Consider the following 24,885-nt stretch of genomic DNA (forward strand, 5'->3'; position numbering starts at 1 on the left):
TCTTCGTTCAGCCACGTCTCGGTGAAACAAGATGTTACAGTTTTTAATGTCCTCTTGGTAGGATAATCTTAATAGTAGGTCATCAATTTTATTTTTTAACGATTGCACGTTAGCAAGAAGAATGAAAGGCATTGGGAGTTTACTCGCTCGCCTCTGGATTCTCAGAAGGATCCCCGATCAGCGTCCCCTTTTCCAGCGTCTTTTCATCATGCAAAAGACGTGGATCTGGGCCTGTTCCAGTGAAAGCAGGATATCCTTCTCGTTGGACTCATTAAAGGAAAAAGCTTCTTCCTGTCCGTGGTGAGTAATTGCTTTTCTGATGTCCAGAAGTTATTTTTGGTCATCAGAGATGGTAGCAGAAACATTATGTACACAATAAGTAAAAAAATAAGTCACATAAAACGCAATTTCTTTTACAAAATAGCACAATTGGATGGGAGAATGTAAAACGTCAGCCATGTTATTCGGCGCCATCTTCAAACAGAGATAGCAGAATCGCCTTAGAGATTTAGACATTGCATATCATTTACCAGTTACATTTCATGTCATGCTGTTCATATACATAATTTATTTCTCGCAGTTATTTATCCCGGGAAAAGGGAGAGGGTTTGGTAAGGAAATCTTGCTAAATCTCGGTAACCCGGTTCCCTTATTCAAAACGTATGTGCATCTTTTGTTGTTTAGTGCAGAGACATGTTCATGTGGTAGTTGTGATTTTTTGTAAACAATTCAATAGCTTTACTTTTCACATCTCTTTTAATCCTCCACTTCATATTTTTTAAGTTGCATTATGGAAGTTTTCAACACCGCAACTTTAAAATGTTCCATTGATGTCCTCATGAATTTGTTTTTCAGCGGAACCTCAAAATGTTCTTGTAACGTGAGGAGTTGAGTTAACCCATAGAACCATCCCAAATGGCCTTCCCCATATTTGTCCAATATGTGTATTTTTTTCAACATCGGCCATATTTCAAATATAAAAACACACGCATCATGGAATGATGGATACTTAGGGGACACTGCAATACAATGAAGAAGAGGCAGCTTGAAAAATACTTAAGATCTCGGGCCTGCTCTCAGCCATAAAGCGACCACACTGGGAAGCATTCCCCTAACCACAATAATTCTTTGAGGTCACTGCTGATTAGTTTGCTATTAAAACAAGGTTTTATAGAATAGCTTGAATTCATTTGGCAGTTTTAGACACATAAAACTGTGTCAATGATATCAATAATCAAGGGCTGTATTGTTTGTTCATACACATTTAAAGATTTCAAAACGGACAACCAAAGGAGCCTTCTTTATACGACGAATTTGAAATGTACTCGCCTGCTAATGGTAACAATGATGATGAAGTTGTTGACAGCAGTTACAATGATGATGATGATGATAATGACTGTGTATTCTTCTCTCTTTCTCTTTCTCTCTCCCCCAGATCCTCTGACTGTGGGGCTCGTCGTCGGGCCCAGGGGGAGCCGCCACCATTGCTTCCAACGAGTGGAGTGCCAACGGTAGCCCGGAGGATGGGCTGGAAGAGGGGAACGATGAGCTGGACAAGGCTATGGACGGGGACGCCGAGGGGGTGTGGAGCCCAGACATAGAGCAGAGCTTCCAGGAGGCCCTGGCCATCTACCCTCCCTGTGGACGGAGGAAGATCATCCTCTCAGACGAAGGCAAGATGTATGGTGAGTAAGACACAAGCAAGCAATCCCACACTCACACACAATACATTTTTTATGTTACTGTTTTTCATCATGGGCCATTTATGGTCTTAAAAACATCAAGTATAATTTTTGAAATGACTTGATGTGTCAGGCAGTCAATGTACTGATGCCAAAACAGAGTGCTATGGTTTGATTGCCACATCATTGATGTTTGACCTTGAAAGACACGTTCTTTGTCATCAACCAATACAGTCTAGACAGTAGTTTATTTGTGTAGTTATACCTAACAAACTTTTTCTAATTCTTATTTAACTAGATATAGAACTGGTACGTACACACACACACACACACACACACACACACACACACACACACACACACACACACACACACACACACACAGAAACAAAAATCCAACTCATTCCATGTGTTAATCTGCCCTGCATCACTTTCTGGCTCATGTATGGAAACACCTGTGGCTTAATGTGTTTGGATCCCATTCCCTTCTGTAGTCAGGAAGGAAAATTAAATCTCAGCAGTTTGTAGTCTATTGGTTATTATCAATAAATGTCACAATAAGGTACATCTCCAGCTCTGCTAAAACCTGAGCTGTGTGTGATTTTCAAATAAATGTTACAATTATTTTGTTGTAATATGATCACCTCTTGGAGAGCATATCAGAACTACTAATTTCCAATTATTCCATGCAAAACAATTGTGCACATTAAGCTCTAGGTCAGGGGTAGGCAACACCCTGGTCCTATGTTTTTGATTTAACCGACCTGGAAGACCAGGTGTGTTCAATTGAACTGATCAGTTGGTCAGGTGTGGTGTTGAGTTGAAACAAAATCGTTTAGTACCTGTGGCACTCCAGGGACAGGGTTGCTTAGCCCCTGCTAGGGTCTATATCATAGTTATAAAGCAAGTAACTGCATGCTTTTTATGATCAGTAAACATTCGGGGTGTAACGGTACACATATTTGTACCGAACCGTTCGGTATGGGGACCTCGGTTCGGTATGAGGACCTCGGTTCGGTCCACACTGAATGAATACATAAAAAAATTATAAAATAAAAACACTAGGCCTATAGCAGTGGGGTCCTGGGGACCCCAAGGGCTGCACATTTAGTTTTTTGCCTTAGCACTATACAACTGATTCAAATGATAAAATCTTGATAATGAGTTCATCATTTGAGTAAGCTGTGTAGTGCTAGGGCAAAAACCAAAACATTCACCCCTTGGGATCCCCAGGACCGTTGTAGGCCTATGCCTCTTGAGTAAATCTGAGCTGAAAAAAACATTTCAGGCTATTCTGTTAAAACAACTAGAGCCTATGCATACATTGTAATCCAAATTAAAATCTTAATTGCCGCATTTCAAACAGTCCTTGTGTGAGGCGCAACTAGGAACTTGTTCTGTACGATTGTGGTGAGTGGTGGGGTCGATAAACCAGAATTGGAGGATCCTCCAGTTTGGAAACATTTTGGCTTCCAGGAGATTAAAATGGCGATGGACAGAGAGTTGTGGATAAAACGATAACAGTATGTTGCCACACTCAATGAGAATAGTCTATGCAGCTGCCAACACCTCAAATATGTTGACACATTTACACCGACATCACCCCAGTAGCCTATATCCCGGAGCAAGATGGAAACGCAAAGAGACAACAACACAACATCTTCTCCCCCCTGCATTCAAGCAGCCCTTGGCAGCTGATTCTGATCGGGCCAAAGAAATTACAAGAACGATAGGTTGACTATGTTTAGATTTTTTACAGTCTGGTTTATAGCTGCGGATATACAGTATGCCTATTCTCGGTTGTTGAGAATAGGATGTTTCAGGCAGCACCTCGTGAAAATGCTAAGTTACGAACTTCCCTCTTGTACCCATTTCAGAAAACAGGTATTACCCTTTCTTGCAAACTGATAGAGCTTGCAAGAAAGGCAGTCAGAGCTTGCAAGAAAGGCATTTCACTGTACTTGTGCATGTGCCATTAAAACTTGAAGCTTGAAACTATTTAAGCAAGCCAAAGCCGAAGTTTTCAATGAATTGTCCAATGCACCCTGTGTTGTGCTTACTTAACAGTGACAGCCCATCACATTACCCCGGAGTGGGAGATGTACCGTACTACAGACACGCCCCGTGTATGAGTCACACGTGCAAATCTGGCCGTGAAGGAGGCAGTGTCATGGTGTGTTCTTAACCAAGATGGAAGTGGGAATTTACCCATAGAGATAGATAAAGGACTTATCTTTGTATCTGTGCCATTGTCGCGCCCGTGACAGCAGTGGCAGCGCCATTCAGGCAATCTTCATTTTGAAGTAGTGAGTTTTCTTCTTCACGATTGGCTGATCCCTCCTGATGTCCCGGTTGGACATGACTCCAACAGAGTCACCAGGAGGGACCAGCCAATGAAGTTGTAAGTCCCACCCCACCGCACACACACTGGTTGATTCAATGTTGTTTCCACATAATTTCAATGAAATTACTTTGAACCAACGTTGAATAGACGTTGAATTTACGTCTGTGCCTAGTGGGATCCAGTTTCCCATTTTAATACGGCATTTTGCCCACTAGAGGCCTCTATCATTCTCTATGGAGTTTACCACATATGACTGGGAAAACTCCACTTGAACATCCCTGCAACTGGTATTTACTTGTGCAAATCTCGTTTATCATCTTGAGCGCCCACTTCTCCCACATGGTGACCTCTGACGTTACCTACTAAGGAAATGGCCTCTATAACACTATTTCCGGCAGTTAAATGCAACAACAAAACCTTATTTATAAAAAGCAACGTATTAATGTGGTTTTGTTAACTCTATAATTTGTTTATAAGCATGATAGCTGTACTTTTAGTTTATGGTTGACGCAGCTTGTTGGCCATTAGCCAATGCCATTAGCCAATCTGCATTTCTCAACTAGTTCAAATCAGATGAATGCATCCAACTGTTATTTAGGACTTCACAACTGGTAAATTCCCACCTCCCACACGGAGAGGAAACTCGAGAGGCCTAACATCACAACAGACTATGCCAGGAACATTGTTAATGCTCAACATTGTGGATAGCATGTAGTACTTTCCTGCAATCAAATGAATATTTTTCATAATTTCATAATTAATAAACATGATAAAATAATATAAAACACTGAAAATCTGGTGTTACTAAGTCAAAGTTTTTGTTATATTTCAGTCTTGTGATAATATTGGCACGCTAACTCAAAATGTAATACATTCCAACTCTATATCTGACATGCTACAGGTGTCTTCCTTTTTTAAAGCCCATAACCATGTGTGTGAGGTGTATGCTTTTGTTTCAGAGTAGATTTGTTTAAGACTACCGATTGTTTAACCTGTTGGGTCTAGGGGGCAGCATTTGCACGTCTGGATAAAAAAAATGTACCCGATTTAATCTGGTTACTAATCCTACCCAGTAACTAGAATATGCATATACTTATTATATATGGATAGAAAACACTCTAAAGTTTCCAAAACTGTTTGAATGGTGTCTGTGAGTATAACAGAACTCATTTGGCAGGCAAAACCCTGAGACATTTTCTGACAGGAAGTGGATACCTGATGTGTTGTATTGATTTTAAACCTATCCCATTGAAAAACACAGGGGTTTAGGAATATTTTGGCACTTCCTATTGCTTCCACTAGATGTCACCAGCCTTTACAAAGTGTTTTGAGTCTTCTGGAGGGAGATCTGACCGAACAAGAGCCATGGAACGGTGATGTCCCATTAGACACCTGGCGCGCTACTTCATGTTGGGTACCCTCGTTCCAATACGTTATAAAAGGCTATGCATTCGTCCACCTTGAATATTATTCATGTTCTGGTTAAAAAAGGCCCTAATGATTTATGCTATACAACGTTTGACATGTTTGAACGAACGGAAATATATTTTTTCCCCTCGTTCATGACGAGAAGTCCGGCTGGCTTACATCATGTGCTAACGACGGAGATTTTTGGACATAAATGATGAGCTTTTTTGAACAAAACTACATTCGTTATGGACCTGTGATACCTGGAAGTGACATCTGATGAAGAGAATCAAAGGTAATGGATTATTTACATAGTATTTTCGATTTTAGATCTCCCCAACATGACGTCTAGTCTGTATCGCAAACGCTGTAGTATTTTTCGAGAAATTGAGATTTGTTTTTTTTAAGGGTTTTATAATCAAGCTTTTGATTTTACTTCGGTGGTTGTGTGGTGGCCACGGGAGGTATTATGATCTTCCTGGACGACCAAACCTTTATAAATAGATTTAATAAACTTACTCTATACTAGTGTACACTAACTGGTCTGCAGAAAATTACTACCGATTGTTTAAGACTACCAATTGTTTAAGAGAGGCTACGTGAGGGTAGCATATCCATTCGGCATATAGCTAAGCTCGTGTCATTTAGCTTGCTTCATCAGAGAAGGCTTTTGTAAAGAGCTTGACATCGGCAAGTAGCCTATATTTTGAGTCTAAACTTGTCCTGGTAAAGTTGTCTGTCTTGACTACTGTCAATACTACTATCGGCAATAGGTATAGCTGGTCCATTATTCAATATCTTTATAAGTTGGTTTCCAGCAGCAATCGTGGTTAAACAGCCTTAAAATCAATGCTGAAAGAGGTATAATATTAGCTAGCTAAGGTACGTTGGTTGGAGATAAAAAGTATAGAGCTTAACATAATGTTGAGGCGACTTTACAAAGTTGCTAGCTGGCAAACATTATTTCTAGCTAGCGTTACATGGGCATTTGCGCCCTTCTGCTGCTTTACAGGCAGAGGCCACTATGGACGGAAAATGTACCTAAACCACACATAATTGTCAGGTAAAGTACAGTTTAATATTATGTCACTCAAATTTCCAATTAAATGGGGGCCAATATATTGAGAGCTGTAGGGTCTATTCCAGCTGTGTTCTGCTGTAATGCATTGGAGCGTGCTGCGGCTTGCCCCCAGCTGGGAATGGAATGTTTCAATATGATGTTATTGATAACAACCTATAGAAAGAAACATCCTGTTTTTTTATGTTTAATATTACTTGATATTTTTTCATCATTCTTATCACAACATCATGGTGAGGCTCTAGCTGTCCTTGCTCAATGCATATATGCTCTCCCATACGATGTGTCACAGCAATTTTTTCTGATAGTGCTCAGAAACCGAACAGGTCTGAGCCTGTCGTCCCCTGACCCAGGGGCTGGTTGTTCCAGTCTCACTAGAAACATAGCATCAGAGCTGGAGCTGAGTTACCCAGAAGACACCACAGGCAGCGCCCCTTAGCTTGGTTTTCACCTGGCTTTCCTTAGCGCTTCAAACCGGTTCTGTCAGTGTCATCACCTGTCAGTGCTGTCTCCAGCTATTTGCCACCTGCCATTTATTGCTCTTCTCTTCCTCATCTGCAGTCCTTAGACCTACTGTGAATTAGGAAAGTGGCAAAACCAAGTGTCCTTTATAACTTCATGTCAGTCTAACACACTAAGGTGCTTCTTACAATAACCAGTTATGCACTGTCTCTCACCTGGTCTCCAGAATAGCTTTTGCTGCTTCTTGAACCAGTTGGACCGACTTTGCAATTGAAATCTCAACGCCATAAATCAAACCATGGAAACAAAAACATTGCAAAGAGTGCTATAAAACCATCACAAGGTCCTATAGGGATCTAAGCTATTTCCTCCACCAGCATGTTTATTAAATCGCAGGTGGAGAGAGCATGTTCCTTGCTGAAATCCACTGCATACAGATGGAGAAATTGGCAAGTTGCTGATTAGAATCATAAAACATTCAGGTGTTAGACAAATGCAACCAGTTTCTAAAGTTACTTTTTCTCCCTATGATGGGTGAGAAAACAGGGGATTGGCTGGCTGGGCTGCTGATGGGTGAGAACTCAAAGGAATGGCTGGCTGGGCTGCTGGTTTTGAATAAGACAGCCAAGTTGGAGAACATAAAACAGATTGAAATGTGAATAGTCAGGAAATGCATGGAGCATGGGTTGAGATGTGGGCTTATTCAGGGGGTTTGACTTCACAATGTCCTCACACAACCTCTTGGTTTTGGGGAACAATGTTATGTTAACCAGCATGATATAGGCTGAGGATATGATATAGGCTGAGTCTCCTCAAGTCCTGTTGTGTAACCATCAAGTCCTTTAATTATTGTTCATGTCCCATAAACTTAAATTCTATCCTGCACTGTTGAAACCATTTGAAATCCAACATCCGCTTCTATCAGAACGTTTTTCAAGACTATATATATTTAAGGGATTTTTTTGTTGTTTTATTTTCATGGTTGTCTGCATTGTTGTTCTGTCCTTGCTGCTGTAAAATGGAATGTTTAGCATGCGTCTATCAGGAATGTCATTCTTTGTGTTCTGAGACAGATTTGATTGTTAGTGGACAGACAGATGACTAAGCTGCTAGCTGCCGTGGGCTAGCTTCTGTTGTGTTAACCGCCGCTGTGCTAGCTGCCGCTGTGCTAGCTGTTGTTGTGCTAACTGCCGCTGTGCTAGCTGCCATTGTGTTAACTGCCGCTGTGTTAGCTACCACTGTGCTAGCTACCGCTGTGCTAGCTGCCGCTGTGTTAGTTGCCGCTGTGCTAGCTGTGTTTCTGGCTAGGCTGGCTGCGGTCTAAACAAGGCCGGAACTCTGACTAGCTCTCCTCTCCTGGGGGATGTGGTGTCTAGTCTGCCTCCGGTTACAGTTACGTCATTTTAACTGTATCTGATCTGACTGGATGGCTAGCTAGCTAGCTAGCTAGCTAGAGCGTATTCATTGACCTGGCTATATATCAGAGGGACCTGTTGCTAAATGCTATTTCATAGTTGGTGTGCTGGGTGTTACAGGTAACCTACTATGAATGCGAATGGACCAGAATAGCACCTCTTTCATTTGTCTGTGAATTTGTTAATGTGTTGCCAATTACGCGATAATGCATTAATAGCACTGCAGAAGTGCACAGTTTCCTCTGACAACATTGCCATGGTTTAACCTCTGTCTGTCTATTGACCTTCCCTCGAGTCTATTGAAGAAGAGACTTTAATGGAAAAGCAAGATGGTGGCTCCTCTCCTGGTTTAGCAGGACAGTGAAGTGTTCAGAACCTATATCTCAGTGTTGTTTCTCAGAAAAGGAGTACAACAGAAGTGGCAGGTCGAACCGTAGCGTGTTCCGTCCCTTCGCAGCACACTGTCAGGACCCCCAGTAGAGGTCAAGAAGAGCGGCTGCTTTCTTTTTTCCAAACCAGTAAACACCCTATCCATTTACGTCATCTGAGGCCCTCCTGGCAGCGAGGCATGCCCCCAACCCAGAAGAAGCATTCTCACAAGGCGATGACCTCAGACATCTAAATTCTGCCCTGACGTGAGGCCGGGGGAATTTTAACGATTGCACTGTGTGTAATACTGTCTACTCCACAGTCTCTGACTGGGGAAGCGCTGCAAGTCCAATGCCGTGGCCTCCAAAACCAGGCAAGTCATCATCATCCCTCCTGTTGGGAATTCCATCTGGATCTTTCCACAAGGAATGTTCTTGTGGGAAATCGGTAGTGTTCCCTGATGACTACTGACCACAGATATCATGTGGCACTCAGAATTGCCCAGGTTTCCCCCTATGGTCAGAATGTCAGATGACCTTAAGATGAAAAATATAATTTGGAATGAAAAATCAATAAGTAGAACACCCCCAAAATGGTTGGAACATGGAGGCCATGGTTCGTCTGTGTGTATTGGGCCACCACCCAGCAGAGTTCAGGGGTCAGGAGGAAGAGGATGAAGGGAGGAGGGTGTGTCTTGTTTTGTGGTGGAGCACGGCTAAAACATTGTTCACCTGTGTTATCTTGCTGGAGAAAGGCATGCTGCCAAGCCCTGAGCACACCTCCTCCTCCTGCAATGCACTCTGGGTAAGAAGGAAAAAACAGCAAAATAGGGCACTGGAGGGAAACACATGTCTCCTAGTGACCTTTGCACACTGCGCTAGGAATGAGCGATGGGTTCATTGCATGCAGTAGAAGTCAGTAGAAGGACAGAGTTATATATGCAGCAGTTGGTAGATAAGTATGCTAGTATGGCTGAATTTGAGTTTCATAGACAAGAGAGGAGTGGAAAGGAAAGGAAAGCAGCGTGTGATGACTAAGAGGGCCTGGTGTTTCCCTGTCATTCTCTAGCTGAGATGTCAGGAATGTTGTCTGTCATGGCCAAACAGTATGTTAGCAATTTTAGGATTACCTCAATGTGAAAGGTGGGAGAGAGGGAGGGAGATAGACAGGGAGCGAGATAGAGATGGAGGGAGAGGGGGAGACAGAGGGAGAGAGGGAGAAAGATAGATAGACAGACAGAGGGAGAGAGAGAGGGAGGGCGATAGAAAGACACAAGGGAGAGGGGGAGGGAGAGAAAGAGGGTGGGAGATAGATAGACAGAGGGAGAAAGGGAGGGAGAGAGAAAGAGAGGGAGGAGATAGATAGAGAGAGGGAGGGAGAGAGAAAAACATAAGGGAGAGGGGGAGGGAGAGAAAGAGGGTGGGGATAGATAGATAGATAGATAGACAGAGGGAGAGAGAAAGAGAGGGAGGAGATAGATAGACAGAGGGAGAGAGAGAGGGAGGGAGAGAGAAAGACATAAGGGAGAGGGGGAGGGAGAGAAAGAGGTTGGGAGATAGATAGATAGATAGATAGATAGATAGATAGATAGATAGATAGATAGATAGATAGAGAGAGAGAGGGAGAGAGAAAGAGAGGGAGGAGATAGATAGACAGAGGGAGAGAGGGAGGGGGAGAGAAAGACATAAGGGAGAGGGGGAGGGAGAGAAAGAGGGTGGGAGATAGATATATAGATAGATAGATAGATAGACAGAGGGAGAGAGAAAGAGAGGGAGGAGATAGATAGACAGAGGGAGAGAGGGAGGGGGAGAGAAAGACATAAGGGAGAGGGGGAGGGAGAGAAAGAGGGTGGGAGATAGATAGATAGACAGAGGGAGAAAGGGAGGGAGAGAGAAAGAGAGAGAGGGAGGAGATAGATAGAGGGAGAGAGAGAGGGAGGGAGATAGAAAGACACAAGGGAGAGAGGGAGGGAGAGAAAGAGGGTGGGAGATAGATAGATAGACAGAGGGAGAGAGGGAGGGAGGGAGAGAAAGAGGGTGGGAGATAGATAGATAGACAGAGGGAGAGAGGGAGGGAGGGAGAGAGAGAGAAAGATAGGGAGGGAGGAGATAGATAGACAGAGGGAGAGAGAAAGAGAGGGAGGAGATAGATAGAGGGAGAAAGGGAGGGAGGGAGAGAGAGAGAAAGAGAGGGAGGGAGGAGATAGATAGACAGAGGGAGGGAGGGAGGGAGATAGAAAGACACAAAGGAGAGGGGGAGGGAGAGAAAGAGGGTGGGAGATAGATAGATAGATAGATAGATAGACATAGGGAGAAAGGGAGGGAGGGAGAGAAAGAGGGTGGGAGATAGATAGACAGAGAGAGAAAGGGAGGGAGGGAGAGAGAAAGAGAGGGAGGGAGTAGATACGACAGACATCGTTACAACACTGTACATAATATGACATTTGTAATGTCTTTATTATTTTGGAACTTTTGTGAGTGTAATGTTTACTGTTCATTTTTATTGTTTATTTCACTTTTGTATATTATCTACCTCACTTGCTTTGGCAATGTTAACATATGTTTCCCATGCCAATAAAGCCCCTTGAATTGAATTGAATTGAGAGAGCAAGCAAGACAGACAGACAGACAGACAGACAGACAGACAGACAGACAGACAGACAGACAGACAGACAGACAGACAGACAGACAGACGGACAGAGGGAGAGAGGGAGAGAGGGTAGCGGTGAGTTAACTCTGCTCCCCATCTCAGTGTGTAAGTGGAACATTCCAGTGGACATGCAGTAAAAGAGGAGGATAGTCATGGCAGGGAAGAGGTTCATCACGGCAGAGTCAGCCTGCGGGGCTCTGCAAACTGAGTGTTGAGCAATCTGAGGGAGGGAGGGAGGGAGGGAGCGAGAGAGAGATGGAAACAGGGTGAAATAGAGTGGTTGCCGATTGATTGAGATAGAGGTAAGATGGCAAGCGAGGGAGATGTACAGAAAGTTATTGTGTGAGCATACACTTGTGCATGTGTGTGTGTATGTGTTAGCTATCCTTGTTCGTAACTTGGACTGTGTGTGTGTGTGTGTGTGTGTGTGTGTGTGTGTGTGTGTGTGTGTGTGTGTGTGTGTGTGTGTGTGTGTGTGTGTGTGTGTGTGTGTGTGTGTGTGTGTGTGTGTGTGTGTGTGTGTGTGTGCCAACCTGTCCACCACCTGACTTGAGGCCTTGAAGGGAGACCCCGTCTCTTCCGCCTAGCTGAACCTTCTGTCTAGTCTGAACAGGCCTAGCCAGTCTGCCTCTCTAAATCAATCTTCTACTTTGCAAAAGTCTTGTCTAAAAGACTTGGTAATTCCATGGCTCACAACCCCAGTCAGTTACTTACAACCGTTAATGAAGAAACACAGAACAGACTTCTTAGAACTGCCTTTGTAAATTAAGCTAATTTCCAGTTATTTTTATGTTGAAAATATGTATTCGGTACAGAGGGAACAGATTCTAGAAGCCAGTTGTTTGATAGTTAGTTCCACAGCTCCTCAATCTAGAAGATTGATCGTAGCAGTTGGGCTGAAGAGGGTAGGGGGCCAGGGGTGTAGGGGGGTTGTAATTGTTCTCTCCCACCTCCTGACTGCGACAGTCAGTGGCAGGTGTTACTGTCCGTTGGGTAAGGGGTCACACACAGGGGTTATTTTGGGAAGGGAGGGGTGTGTGTGTGTGTGGGGGGGGGGCAGCCCTGATGCCAGGTGGCAGTTGTTGGTAAAGACAGTTATGGCTTTGTGTCTCCTCCAAGAGTTACAGCCTCAGCTGCCCACCTACCCCCCCACCACCAACTCCTCACCCTCCACCCCAACCCCCCCAGCTACCCAGCCCCCCCACCCCCAACTCCTCACCCTCCACCCCAACCCCCAACCCCTCACCTTCCCCCCAAACCCTCACCCTCCACTCCCAATCCCTCCCCCAACCACTCACCCTCCACCCCCCACCCCAACAACTCACCCTCACCACCCAACCTACCCCTCACCCCCCTCCTCAACCCCGCACCCTCCACCCCAACCCCGCACCCTCCACCCCAACCCCTCACCCTCCACCCCAACCCCTCACCCTTCCGCCCAACCTACCCCTCACCCCCCTCCTCAACCCCGCACCCTCCACCCCAACCCCGCACCCTCCACCCCAACCCCTCACCCTCCACCCCTACCCCTCATTCCCTATCCTCCCTCCTCAACCCCTGACCCTTGACCCCGTACCTCTCACCCCCAACCCCTCGCCCCACCCTCAACCTCCACCCCAGCCAGCTAACCCTTGCTTAGCGCTGTGTGCATGTGTGTGTCCGCAGTCCGCACCGACTGCGCTAGTAGGGACCTGACCAATCAGACTGGCTAGCACAGATGTGACAGGCTGGGAGGAATGCTAGGAATGTGGAGGCGCTGGGGCGGGCGTGTCCCTCCTAATTCAGGGGGAGGGGCCGGCCGGCTGGCTGACTGACTGGCTGCTTCAGTTCAGTATCGGCTGGCCAGGCAGCTCATCTCAGTAGAGAGAGAAAGAGACAGAGAGATAGGGGGAGAGAGAGAGAGGGAGACCGAGAGATAGGGGAGAGAGAGAGAGATAGATGGGGGGAGCGAGAGATAGACAGAGAGAGAGGGGAGAGAGACAGAGAGAGATAGATGGGGGAAGAGAGAGAACAAAAAGAGAGAGAGAGAGGGCACAGAGGGCTCAAGTCCTGCCAGCACTCCTCTCCTAACATGTAGTACTTTTATGTTAATTACACCAAGCAGAGCAGAGCCTAAAGAAGTCCAAGGACCAAGGAAAAAGGCATATTGTCAGCTTTTCTTCTGTCATTGTGTCTGAGGTGCTGTCTGAAGTCAGTTGGCTTGGCCTGTCACAGGGTTTTTTTTCAACATGGGTTTGCAATAATGTAAAGCGTTGGCTATCCTTTGTTCGTAACTTGGACTGTGTGTGTGTGTGTGTGTGTGTGTGTGTGTGTGTGTGTGTGTGTGTGTGTGTGTGTGTGTGTGTGTGTGTGTGTGTGTGTGTGTGTGTGTGTGTGTGTGTGTGTGTGTGTGTGTGTGTGTGTGTGTGTGTGTGTGTGTGTGTGTGTGTGTGTGTGTGTGTGTGTGTGTGTGTGTGTGTGTGTTTTGTTTTACTATCCTTGTGGAGACCAGAAATCCAAAACAAGGAACATTCGGACAAGTGTGGACATTTCGCTGGTCCCCACAAGGAAACAGGCTATTTCAGGCTTAGGGGATAGGTTTAGGGTTAGGGTTACAATTAGGATTAGGGGTTAGGGATAAAATGACTTTGAATGGGAATAAACGTGACCTGTTTCATCAAACTAGGCGTATGTCACTACTTCACACGAGAGCAGTTTGAACGTAATATTTTTTTATTTTGATAAAAATACTTTTTTTGGCAGAACATGCGAACTTTCATGTGCCTTTCAGGCTCCCGAGTGGCACAGCGGTCAAGGCACTGCATCTCAGTGCGGGAGGTGTCACTACTGACCCTGGTTTGATCCTGGGCTGTATCACATCTGGCTGTGATCAGGAGTCTCATAGTGTGGTGCACAATTGGCCCAGTGTTGTTCGGGTTAGGGGAGGGTTTGGCTGGGGTTGGCCGTCATTGTGAATAACAAACTTGTATGCCATCTGTAAATACGAATATACTTCTGTCTATTTGAGCTGGTTAGTATGTGTAGGTAATCCTGTCTAACGCTGCTTTTTAAAAATATATATTGCTTTGTAGAACTGCATAAGTATTGCTCTCCACTTTCTGGAGGACCGAGTTTTGAAATCTGTGGAATTAGAGTATGATAGCTAAGGAGATGGAGAAAACACCTGTCTCCGGATTACATCTTCAAACTAAGGGAAAGCATAGCATCCGTGACAGGGAGAAGCATCCAACCATGAATACGACGGGTAAGATAGTCTAACTAGCTACATTTTTTAGGTATTACACATTTCTAATTTCGACAAAGTGGTTTTCATTTCAAGTTAAAGTGTACTGTTAGCTAGCTAGCTAATGTTAGCTGGCTGGCTCGCTAGCTAACGTTATGTGTATGATCTTATTATTCGTATCGCAGAGCCATTTGCTTGTTATAGCCTATTGTTAGCTAGCTAACGTTGAACCTGGTTGGTCAGCTACCTGCAGATTCCTGCAGGGTAGTAACGTCATGAGTTGTGATTATGGTTAACCTTTCTGGCGCAGGCGTTCCGCTAGCGACCCACCTCGACAACATCCGGTGAAATTGCAGCACGCCAAATTCAAAATACAGAAATAGTCATAATAAACATTCATAAAAATACAAGTGTTAACCTGTTAGGGCTAGGGGGCAGTATTGACACGGCTGGATAAAAAAACATACCCGATTTAATCTGGTTACCACTCCTACCCAGTAACTAGAATATGCATATACTTATTACATATGGATAGAAAACACCCTAAAGTTTCTAAAACTGTTTGAATGGTGTCTGTGAGTATAACAGAACTCAAATGGCAGGTCAAAACCTGAGAGATTCCTTTACAGGAAGTGGCCTGTCTGACCATTTCTTGAACTTCTTTTCCATCTCTATCTTTTACTAAGGATCTCTGCTCTAACGTGACACTTCAAAAGGTCGTCCATAGGCGCTCAGAGCCCGAGAAAAAACAGAATGTCGTCATTCCAGCCCCAGGCTGAAACACATTATCGCCTTTCTCAAGTGGCCGATCAAGGGACTCTGGGCTTATGCGCATGACCTGACCGCCCCCGCCTTTGTGATTTTTTCCTCTGTTTGCCGAAAAGGAGATTCCCTGTCGGAATATTATCGCTTTTCTACGAGAAAAATGGCGTAAAAATTGATTTTAAACAGCGGTTGACATGCTTCGAAGTACGGTAATGGAATATTTAGAATTTTATTGTCACGAATTGCGCCATGCGCGCAACACTTCTTTACCATTTCAGATAGTGTCTGGAACGCACAAACAAAACGCCGCTATTCGGATATAACGATGGATTATTTTGGACCAAACCAACATTTGTTATTGAAGTAGCAGTCCTGGGTGTGCATTCTGACGAAGACAACAAAAGGTAATGAAACTTTTATAATAGTAAATATGATTATGGTGAGTGCTAAACTTGCCGGGTGTCTAAATAGCGAGCCCGTGATGCCTGGGCTATGTACTTAGAATATTGCAAAATGTGCTTTCACCAAAAAGCTATTTTAAAATCGGACATATCGAGTGCATAGAGGAGGTCTGTATCTATAATTCTTAAAATAATTGTTATGCTTTTTGTGAACGTTTATCGTGAGTAATTTAGTAAAATGTTAGCGAATTCCCCGGAAGTTTGCGGGGGTATGCTAGTTCTGAACGTCACATGCTAATGTAAAAAGCTGGTTTTTGATATAAATATGAACTTGATTGAACAAAACATGCATGTATTGTATAACATAATGTCCTAGGGTTGTCATCTGATGAAGATCATCAAAGGTGAGTGCTGCATTTAGCTGTCTTCTGGGTTTTGGTGACATTATATGCTGGCTTGAAAAATGGGTGTCTGATTATTTCTGGCTTGGTACTCTGCTGACATAATCTAATGTTTTGCTTTCGTTGTAAAGCCTTTTTGAAATCGGACAGTGTGGTTAGATTAACGAGAGTCTTGTCTTTAAATAGCTGTAAAATAGTCATATGTTTGAGAAATTGAAGTAATAGGATTTTTAATGTTTTGAAAATCGCGCCACAGGCTGCAAGTGGCTGTTACGTAGGTGGGACGAATTCGTCCCGCATAGCCCAGAGAGGTTAAACATCGGCTTAAAGATTAACTTCTTGTTAATCCAGCCACTTTGTCAGATTTCAAAAAGGCTTTACAACGAAAGCATATCATGCGATTATCTGAGCACAGCGCCCGCTTACAAAAGCATACAAACATTTTCCAACCAAGTAGAGGAGTCACGAAAGTCAGAAATAGCGATAAAATTAATCACTTACCTTTGAAGATCTTCATCTGGTTGCAGTCACAAGAGTCCCAGCTACACAATAAATGTTTGTTTTGTTCGATAATGTCCCTCTTTATATCCCAAAAACTCAGTTTTGTTGGCGCGTTTTGTTCAGTAATACACTGGCTCAAAGGCGGTCAAAACATGCAGACGAATACATCCTAATAGTACTGGTAAAGTTCGTCGAAACATGTCAAACGAGGTTTATAATTAATCCTCAGGTTGTCAATTGTCTAAATAATCAATCATATTTCAACCGGACAATAGCGTATTCAATAGAAAGGAAAAACGACGAAGGGCACACACTCAGTCACACGCGCAAACCATTCTTCTGTATTTTTCAGAAAACAAGCCTGAAACAATGTCTAAAGACTGTTGACATCTACTCGAAGCCATAGAAACTGCAATCTGGGTCCTAACCCATTAGATACTCTAATTTTTCAATTGAAAATACCCACATCAAAAAAATCCCACTTCCTGGATGGATTTTCCTCGGGTTTTCGCCTGCCATATCAGTTCTGTTATACTCACAGACATTATGTTAACAGTTTTGGAAACTTTAGAGTGTTTTCTATCCAAATCTACCAATTATATGCATATCCTAGCTTCCGGGCCTGAGTAACAGGCAGTTTACTTTGGGCACGCTTCTCATCCAGACCTCAAAATACTGCCCCCAAGCCATAAGAAGTTAATTGTTTAGCTAGCTAGCTACATGTCTTAACAAAAGACTCCACTAGGCAAGTGTCCATTTTAATAGAATGTCACTGCGACAACTGTTAGCCAGATAGCTTGGGTGCTTGACTGCTGTTGTTAGGACAGAAGGCTTGGATCAACCCTTAAAGAGATTGGTGGAGCTAAAGCTTAACCTGTTAGGGCTAGGGGGCAGCATTGACACGGCTGGATAAAAAACATACCCGATTTAATCTGGTTACCACTCCTACTCAGTAACTAGAATATGCATATACTTATTACATATGGATAGAAAACACCCTAAATTTTCTAAAACTGTTTGAATGGTGTCTGTGAGTATAACAGAACTCAAATGGCAGGTCAAAACCTGAGAGATTCCTTTACAGGAAGTGGCCTGTCTGACCATTTGTTGAACTTCTTTTCCATCTCTATCATTTACTAAGGATCTCTGCTCTAACGTGACACTTCCCACGTCGTCCATAGGCGCTCAGAGCCCGGGAAAAAGCAGAATGTCGTCATTCCAGCCCCAGGCTGAAACACATTATCGCCTTTCTCAAGTGGCCCATCAAGAGACACTAGCTTATGCGCGTGACCCCGACCGCCCCCGCCTTTGGGATTTTTTCCTCTGTTTGCCGAAAAGGAGATTCCCTGTCGGAATATTATCGCTTTTCTACGAGAAAAATGTCGTAAAAATTGATTTTAAACAGCGGTTGACATGCTTCGAAGTACGGTCATGGAATACTTAGAATTTTATTGTCACGAATTGCGCCATGCGCGCGACACTTCTTTACTATTTCGGATAGTGTCTGGAACGCACGAACAAAACGCCGCTATTCGGATATAACGATGGATTATTTTGGACCAAACCAACATTTGTTATTGAAGTAGCTGTCCTGGGTGTGTATTCTGACGAAGACAACAAAAGGTAATGAAATTTTTATAATAGTAAATATGATTATGGTGAGTGCTAAACTTGCCGGGTGTCTAAATAGCGAGCCCGTGATGCCTGGGCTATGTACTTAGAATATTGCAAAATGTGCTTTCACCAAAAAGCTATTTTAAAATCGGACATATCGAGTGCATAGAGGAGGTCTGTATCTATAATTCTTAAAATAATTGTTATGCTTTTTGTGAACGTTTATCGTGAGTAATTTAGTAAAATGTTAGCGAATTCCACGGAAGTTTGCGGGGGTGCTAGTTCTGAACGTCACATGCTAATGTAAAAAGCTGGTTTTTGATATAAATATGAACTTGATTGAACAAAACATGCATGTATTGTATAACATAATGTCCTAGGGTTGTCATCTGATGAAGATCATCAAAGGTGAGTGCTGCATTTAGCTGTCTTCTGGGTTTTGGTGACATTATATGCTGGCTTGAAAAATGGGTGTCTGATTATTTCTGGCTTGGTACTCTGCTGACATAATCTAATGTTTTGCTTTCGTTGTAAAGCCTTTTTGAAATCGGACAGTGTGGTTAGATTAACGAGAGTCTTATCTTTAAATGGCTGTAAAATAGTCATATGTTTGAGAAATTGAAGTAATAGGATTTTTAAGGTTTTGAAAATCGCGCCACAGGATAGCCGTGGCTGTTACGTAGGTGGGACGAATTCGTCCCGCCTAGCCTAGAGAGGTTAAGAAGGTGTGAACTATGCTGAATGGGTGTTGACAAAGAAAAGTTCTCCAGTAGGTCTACCAAACATTCAAAGGCCATTTTCTCAAAAGTGAGGTTACAAGTTCATCAACTTTCAAAGCAGAATTACTTTCCCATTGTTCCTCAAATGCAGTGTATGATATACAATTTTGTATCTGGGTTTCTCAGCTTTTATCGAAAGTAAAAAAATAAATAAATAAAAACTATTTAAAATGTTGCTACATGAGACCGAATCAAGGCGGTCAGTCACAAATTGTTTGGTCCTCACAAGGATAGTAAAACAAACGAGTGTGTGTGTGTTTTAGAGAGAGTGCCATGAGCGGATGGCTGGTTTGTGGGGGAGTTTAGGTCATTATTCATGATACTGTTGTCTCTCTTTCTCCCTTTCTTTCACTCTCTTTTTCTCCCTCTATTTATATGTCTCCTTCTTTCACATAAACACAGATATATACTGATGCACATTCACACCGATCCTCTTGGGGGAACTTCCTATCATTTCTCTTACTAGTCAGCAAATGTTAAAATGAGATGTTTAGAAATGCAGACCTCCCTACCTAGTACAAAGAAACACAAACTGTACCTGGAAAATCCAACAAACTTGACCTGACAACCCTGGAAAATACTAATCACTTTGAGCATTGATAGATTCCACTGTTCGGTTGCTCTCTCATTTGAAAAACATTCAGATAAGTTGCATTCAGAGAAAAGTAACCCCTTTTAAAGCCCCTGTCTTCTGTCTGAGATAAAGCCATTAATGCCAAGGATAGAAGGCCCTGCTCTGCCCGACCTGTTTGTGCAGAATGTCAAGTGTAGATGTTACATAATGAACAACATGTTCCTTCTATTTTTTTTATAAGTACTGTGTCTGTAATTATGTGACGCATGAGCTGAAAGTCAGGAGGTGTCAGACGAGCTAATGAAATCAAAGCTCCTGAACTAGCCAGTTGTCGTTCTTTTATACGCCTGTTGAAAACATTTTGGAAGTGGTGTCCCAGGGTCAGTGATATAAAGAAATGTTCACCTACTGACTGAGAGGTTGAGTAATGTGTGTGTTCCTAAGAAGAACCTTTTGGGAGGTCGACGTGTGCAGCACCTAGCATTCTGTTGAGATCCTGTAGATATTTAGCAGCAGACCTTTAGCTCCACCTTGTGTTTGTTGTGAATAATCATGTTAACGTAGAAGTAGCCCACAGACACAGATCTAGGATCAGCCTTTTCTTTCCAAATATGAACAACCTTTTGGGTGAAAAATGCTTAACTGACCATAGTTCAGAGCATACTCCTTTATCATCTGTGTACCAGCTATAGAAAAGCTGTATGGTTGTTAAATGTGTCAATGAGATGTGTCTTTGTTTCCAGGTTGTATTCTTCATGGTGTTGTTCACCTCTCTGTTCCAGGTCGCAATGAGTTGATAGCTAGGTACATCAAGCTGAGGACAGGCAAAACCCGGACCAGAAAACAGGTAACAATACTTTTTTATTTTACAGCAATGGGTTGATAAAAATGTTTTACCACTCAGACTTTATAATGACTTGATTTTACATTACATTTACATTGAAGTCATTTAGCAGACACTCATATGCTGAACGATTTTACCTACATTTATTATTAGAAGTCAAATTAAATCAAATGTTATTTGTCACATACACATGTTTAGCAGATATTATTGCGGGTGTAGCGAAATGCTTGTGTTTCTAGCTCCGACAGTGCAGTAATATCTAACAAGTAATATCTACCAATTTCACAGCAAATACCTAATACACACAAATCTAAGTAAATGAATGGAATTAAGAATATATTAATATATGGACGGGCAATGTCAGAGCGGCATAGACTGAGATACAGTAGATAGTATAGAATACAGTACCGTAATTTCCGGACTATTAAGCGCACCTGAATATAAGCCACACCCACTGAATTGTAAAAAATATATATATTTTGAACATAAATAAGCCGTACATGTCTATAAGCCGCAGGTGCCTACCGGTACATTGAAACAAATGAACTTTACACAGGCTTTAACGAAGCACGGCTTGTAACAAAAATAAATAGGCTTTAACGAAACACGGCTTGTAACAAAAATAAATAGGCTTTAACGAAACACGGCTTGTAACAAAAATAAATAGGCTTTAACGAAACACGGCTTGTAACAAAAATAAATAGGCTTTAACGAAACACGGCTTGTAAAAAAGAAAATAGCAGTAAGCTTTAGTTGTTTTTTTGTACTGAGTCAATTCCTCACGCTGCTGTTTCCAACGTCTTATCATCGACTCATTAAGACCAAGCTCCCGTGCAGCAGCTCTATATCCTTTTCCGACAGCCAGATCAATCGCCTTCAACTTGAAAGCTGCATCATATGCATTTCTCTGTGTCTTTGCCATGATGAGGGTGACAAAATGACTACCGTAATCAGAATGATGGGAAGTTTGAGAGGCTCAATTTAATCTAAACAGTAAACAAAAAAGTTTTTTGACCTTAACCCGTTCGGCAATTTCATTGGTCTAATGAAAGCTTCATGCCGCCAAAAAACTGAGCACGTCACAGAATGTGTTTATTTTTTTTTAATTTTTTTGAAAGCGGGTAAAATCCATATATTAGCTGCGTCATTGTTTAAGCCGCGAGGTTCAAAGCCTGGGAAAAAAGTTGCGGCTTATAGTCCGGAATTTACGGTATATACATATGAGATGAGTAATGCAAGATATGTAAACATTATTAAAGTGACATTATTTAAAGTGACTAGTGTTCCATTTATTAAAGTGGCAAATGATTTCAAGTCTGTGTATGTAGGCTGCAGCCTCTCTGTGCTAGTGATGGTTATTTAACAATCTGATGGCATTGAGATAGAAAAGTCTACAAGACGTATTAGATATCCTGTAGCTGTAACATTTGGAACATGGGAACTACAGTTGAAGTCGGAAGTTTACATACACTTAGGTTGGAGTCATTAAAACTCATTTTTCAACCACTCCAAAAATGTCATGTTAACAAACTATAGTTTTGGCAAATCGGTGAGGACATCTACTTTGTGCATGACACGAGTAATTTTTCCAACAATTGTTTTCAGACAGATTATTTCACTTATAATTCACTGTATCACAATTCCAGTGGGTCAGAAGTTTACATACACTAAGTTGACTGACTTTAAACAGCTTGGAAAATTCCAGAAAATGATGTCATTGCTTTAGAAGGTTCTGATAGGCTAATTGACATCATTTGAGTCAATTGGAGGTGTACCTGTGGATGTATTTCAAGGCTTACCTTCAAACTCATTGTCTCTTTGCTTGACATCATGGGAAAATGAAAAGAAATTGATCTCAGATTGACCAAGACCAAAATTGACCAAAACCTCAGCAGGAGGTACCACATTCATCTGTACAAACAATAGTACGCAAGTATAAACACCATGGGACCACGCTGCCGTCATACCGCTCAGGAAGGAGACGCGTTCTGTCTAAATCATTCTCTCTACTATTATTCTGACATTTCACATTCTTAAAATAAAGTGGTGATCCTAACTGACCTAAGACAGGGAATTTTTACTAAGATTAAATGTCAGGAATTGTGAAAAACTGAGTTTAAATGTATTTGGCTAAGGTGTATGTAAACTTCAGACTTCAACTGTAGATGTACTGCAGTAACAGCTCAGCCAATTGTGTCAGTATTTTATTAATTTGTAGAAATTACATTTGTCTGTCTTTTCTATTTGTACTGAAGACAAGTAACACCATCCAAATCAAAGATACAAAAAATACAAATAACGTAGCGTTATGTGAATCGCCTTCATATAATGTTTGAGGAGCTGTATAATTGTGTGTGTTTGTGTTTGGTGTGTGTGCGGGGGTGCGTGCGTGCGTGTGTGCTTGTATCCATGTGTATGTACGTGTGTGTGTGTGTGTTTGGTGTGTGTGTGCTTGTATCCATGTGTATGTCCGTGTGATTGTGTTTGGTGTGTGTGTGCTTGCATCCATGTGTATGTCCGTGTGTGTGTGTGTGTTTAGTGTGTGTGTGCCTGTATCCATGTGTATGTCCGTGTGTGTGTGTGTGTGTGTGTGTGTGCTTGGTGTGTGTTTGCGTGTATTCATGTGTATGTCTGTCTGTGTGTGTGTGTGTGTGTGTGTGTGTGTGTGTGTGTGTGTGTGTGTGTGTGTGTGTGTGTGTGTTTGTTTCTGTTTGTATCCATATGTATGTCCATGTGTGTGCATACTCTATGATTTTTATAACTGTCTCGCACCCCTTTAGGTATCTAGTCACATACAGGTGTTAGCACGGAAGAAAGTTCGAGAATACCAAGCAGGTATCAAGGTAGGTGCTACTGAACAGGCCTCCTGCCAACTGTGACTGGGCTTCTCTTTCCTCCTTGGTTACGGCCTCTCTTGTCGTCTCTCTCTCGGTCTCCTTTTCTCTTCTTCTCTTGGCTCTTCTCCTCTTGGCTCTTCTTCTCTGCAGGTTTCTAGCCATTTGCAGGTTCTCGCCCGGAGAAAATCTCGCGAGATCCAGTCAAAGCTGAAGGTATGCGCTTCTCTGCGGGCTGGGCGGGGCTGGTCAAGGCTTGGCTTTGCGCTAACCAATTAGCACTTTTGTTCTTCTTACAGCCGTAGATGGATAGGTTCTCCATGACTAGAAAATACCAACACTGGTAAATAGTACTGTAGGAGACCCTCAGTCTGCATAGGGGTGTATTGGCTTGAGGTCACTGTGTGACTCATCATGTAGGCTAACGTGTCTGGGAGAGACTATAGCAACAAGTCTTAGCTAGTAGCTACCATGCATGCACGGCACAGGGCGCAACGGGCTAAAAGTATGGTCATCTGTTGACCACTGAAATACTTCTCAATGCTTAGTACAGTACTGTAGTGTAGCCTAGAGGAATGCTGTGAGCAGTATGATCTGTCTGTGGTGAACGGTGTTGCTGCATGATGGCCTTGTCGCTACAGCTGCACGCCTGTCCCTACTGTACCTATGCCAGCCATGCTTCTGCCTATAGGCTTTCCTCAAATCTTCTTCTGCCTTCAACCCTTCTCTCCGCTCTGACCCCAATCTCCATTGGATGTCTCTGAATGTTCTTCTGTATGAGAGTTAACTACTCCAATCGTATGCAAATACCTACATGTTAGAATTAAACCATCATACTCTATACACTACTATAGCAGTATGCTTAGAACACGTGTCCTACTGTATACTTCTGCTATATTTCTACTATTTCTAGATAATATTGGGTGTGCCCTATTCCTCATCATGCTCCTTCTGCTTATATTCAGCAGAATATATATACATATACAGTGCATTCTGAAAGTATTCAGACCCTTTGACCTTTTCCACATCACGCTACAGCCTTATTCTAAAATTGATTAAATTAGCATTTTCCGCATCAGTCTACATACAATACCCCATAATGACAAAGCTAAAACAGGTTAAACATTTTTTTTAAACAGAAATACCTAAGTATTCAGCCCCTTTGCTATGACACTCGAAATTGAGCTCAGGTGCATCCTGTTTCCATTGATCATCCTTGAGAAGTTTCTACAACTTGATTGGAGTCCACCTGTGGTAAATACAATTCATTGGACATGAATTATATAGACACACCTGTCTATAGAAAGACCCACAGTTGACAGTGCATGTCAGAGCAAAAACCAAGCCATGAGGTCGAAGGAATTGTCCATAGAGCTCCGAGACAGGATTGTGTCAAGGCAAAAAATGTCTGCAGCATTGAAGGTCCCAAGAACACAGTGGCCTCCATTATTCTTATATGGAAGAAGTTTGGAACCACCAAGACTATTCCTAAAGCTGGCCGCCAGGCCAAACTGAGCAATCAGGGGAGAAGGGCCTTGGTCAG

The 24,885-nt window shown here is 42.8% G+C and overlaps 1 protein-coding gene across 1 annotated transcript in view; it reads left to right on the forward strand.

The window, feature by feature from the left end:
• The window catches only part of LOC106566028 (transcriptional enhancer factor TEF-5), a 75,467-nt gene that overhangs the window by 36,004 nt on the left and 14,578 nt on the right, over window positions 1–24,885 (forward strand). Inside the window, 3 exon segments of the mRNA XM_014133836.2 lie at window positions 1,436–1,685; window positions 20,447–20,511; window positions 23,496–23,558. Of these exon segments, the coding sequence (XP_013989311.2) occupies window positions 1,562–1,685; window positions 20,447–20,511; window positions 23,496–23,558 (252 nt within the window). The 5' untranslated portion in view covers window positions 1,436–1,561.

Source organism: Salmo salar, chromosome ssa12 (genome assembly GCF_905237065.1).
Source record: "Salmo salar chromosome ssa12, Ssal_v3.1, whole genome shotgun sequence".
In the NCBI taxonomy this organism is placed as follows: Eukaryota; Metazoa; Chordata; class Actinopteri; order Salmoniformes; family Salmonidae; genus Salmo; species Salmo salar.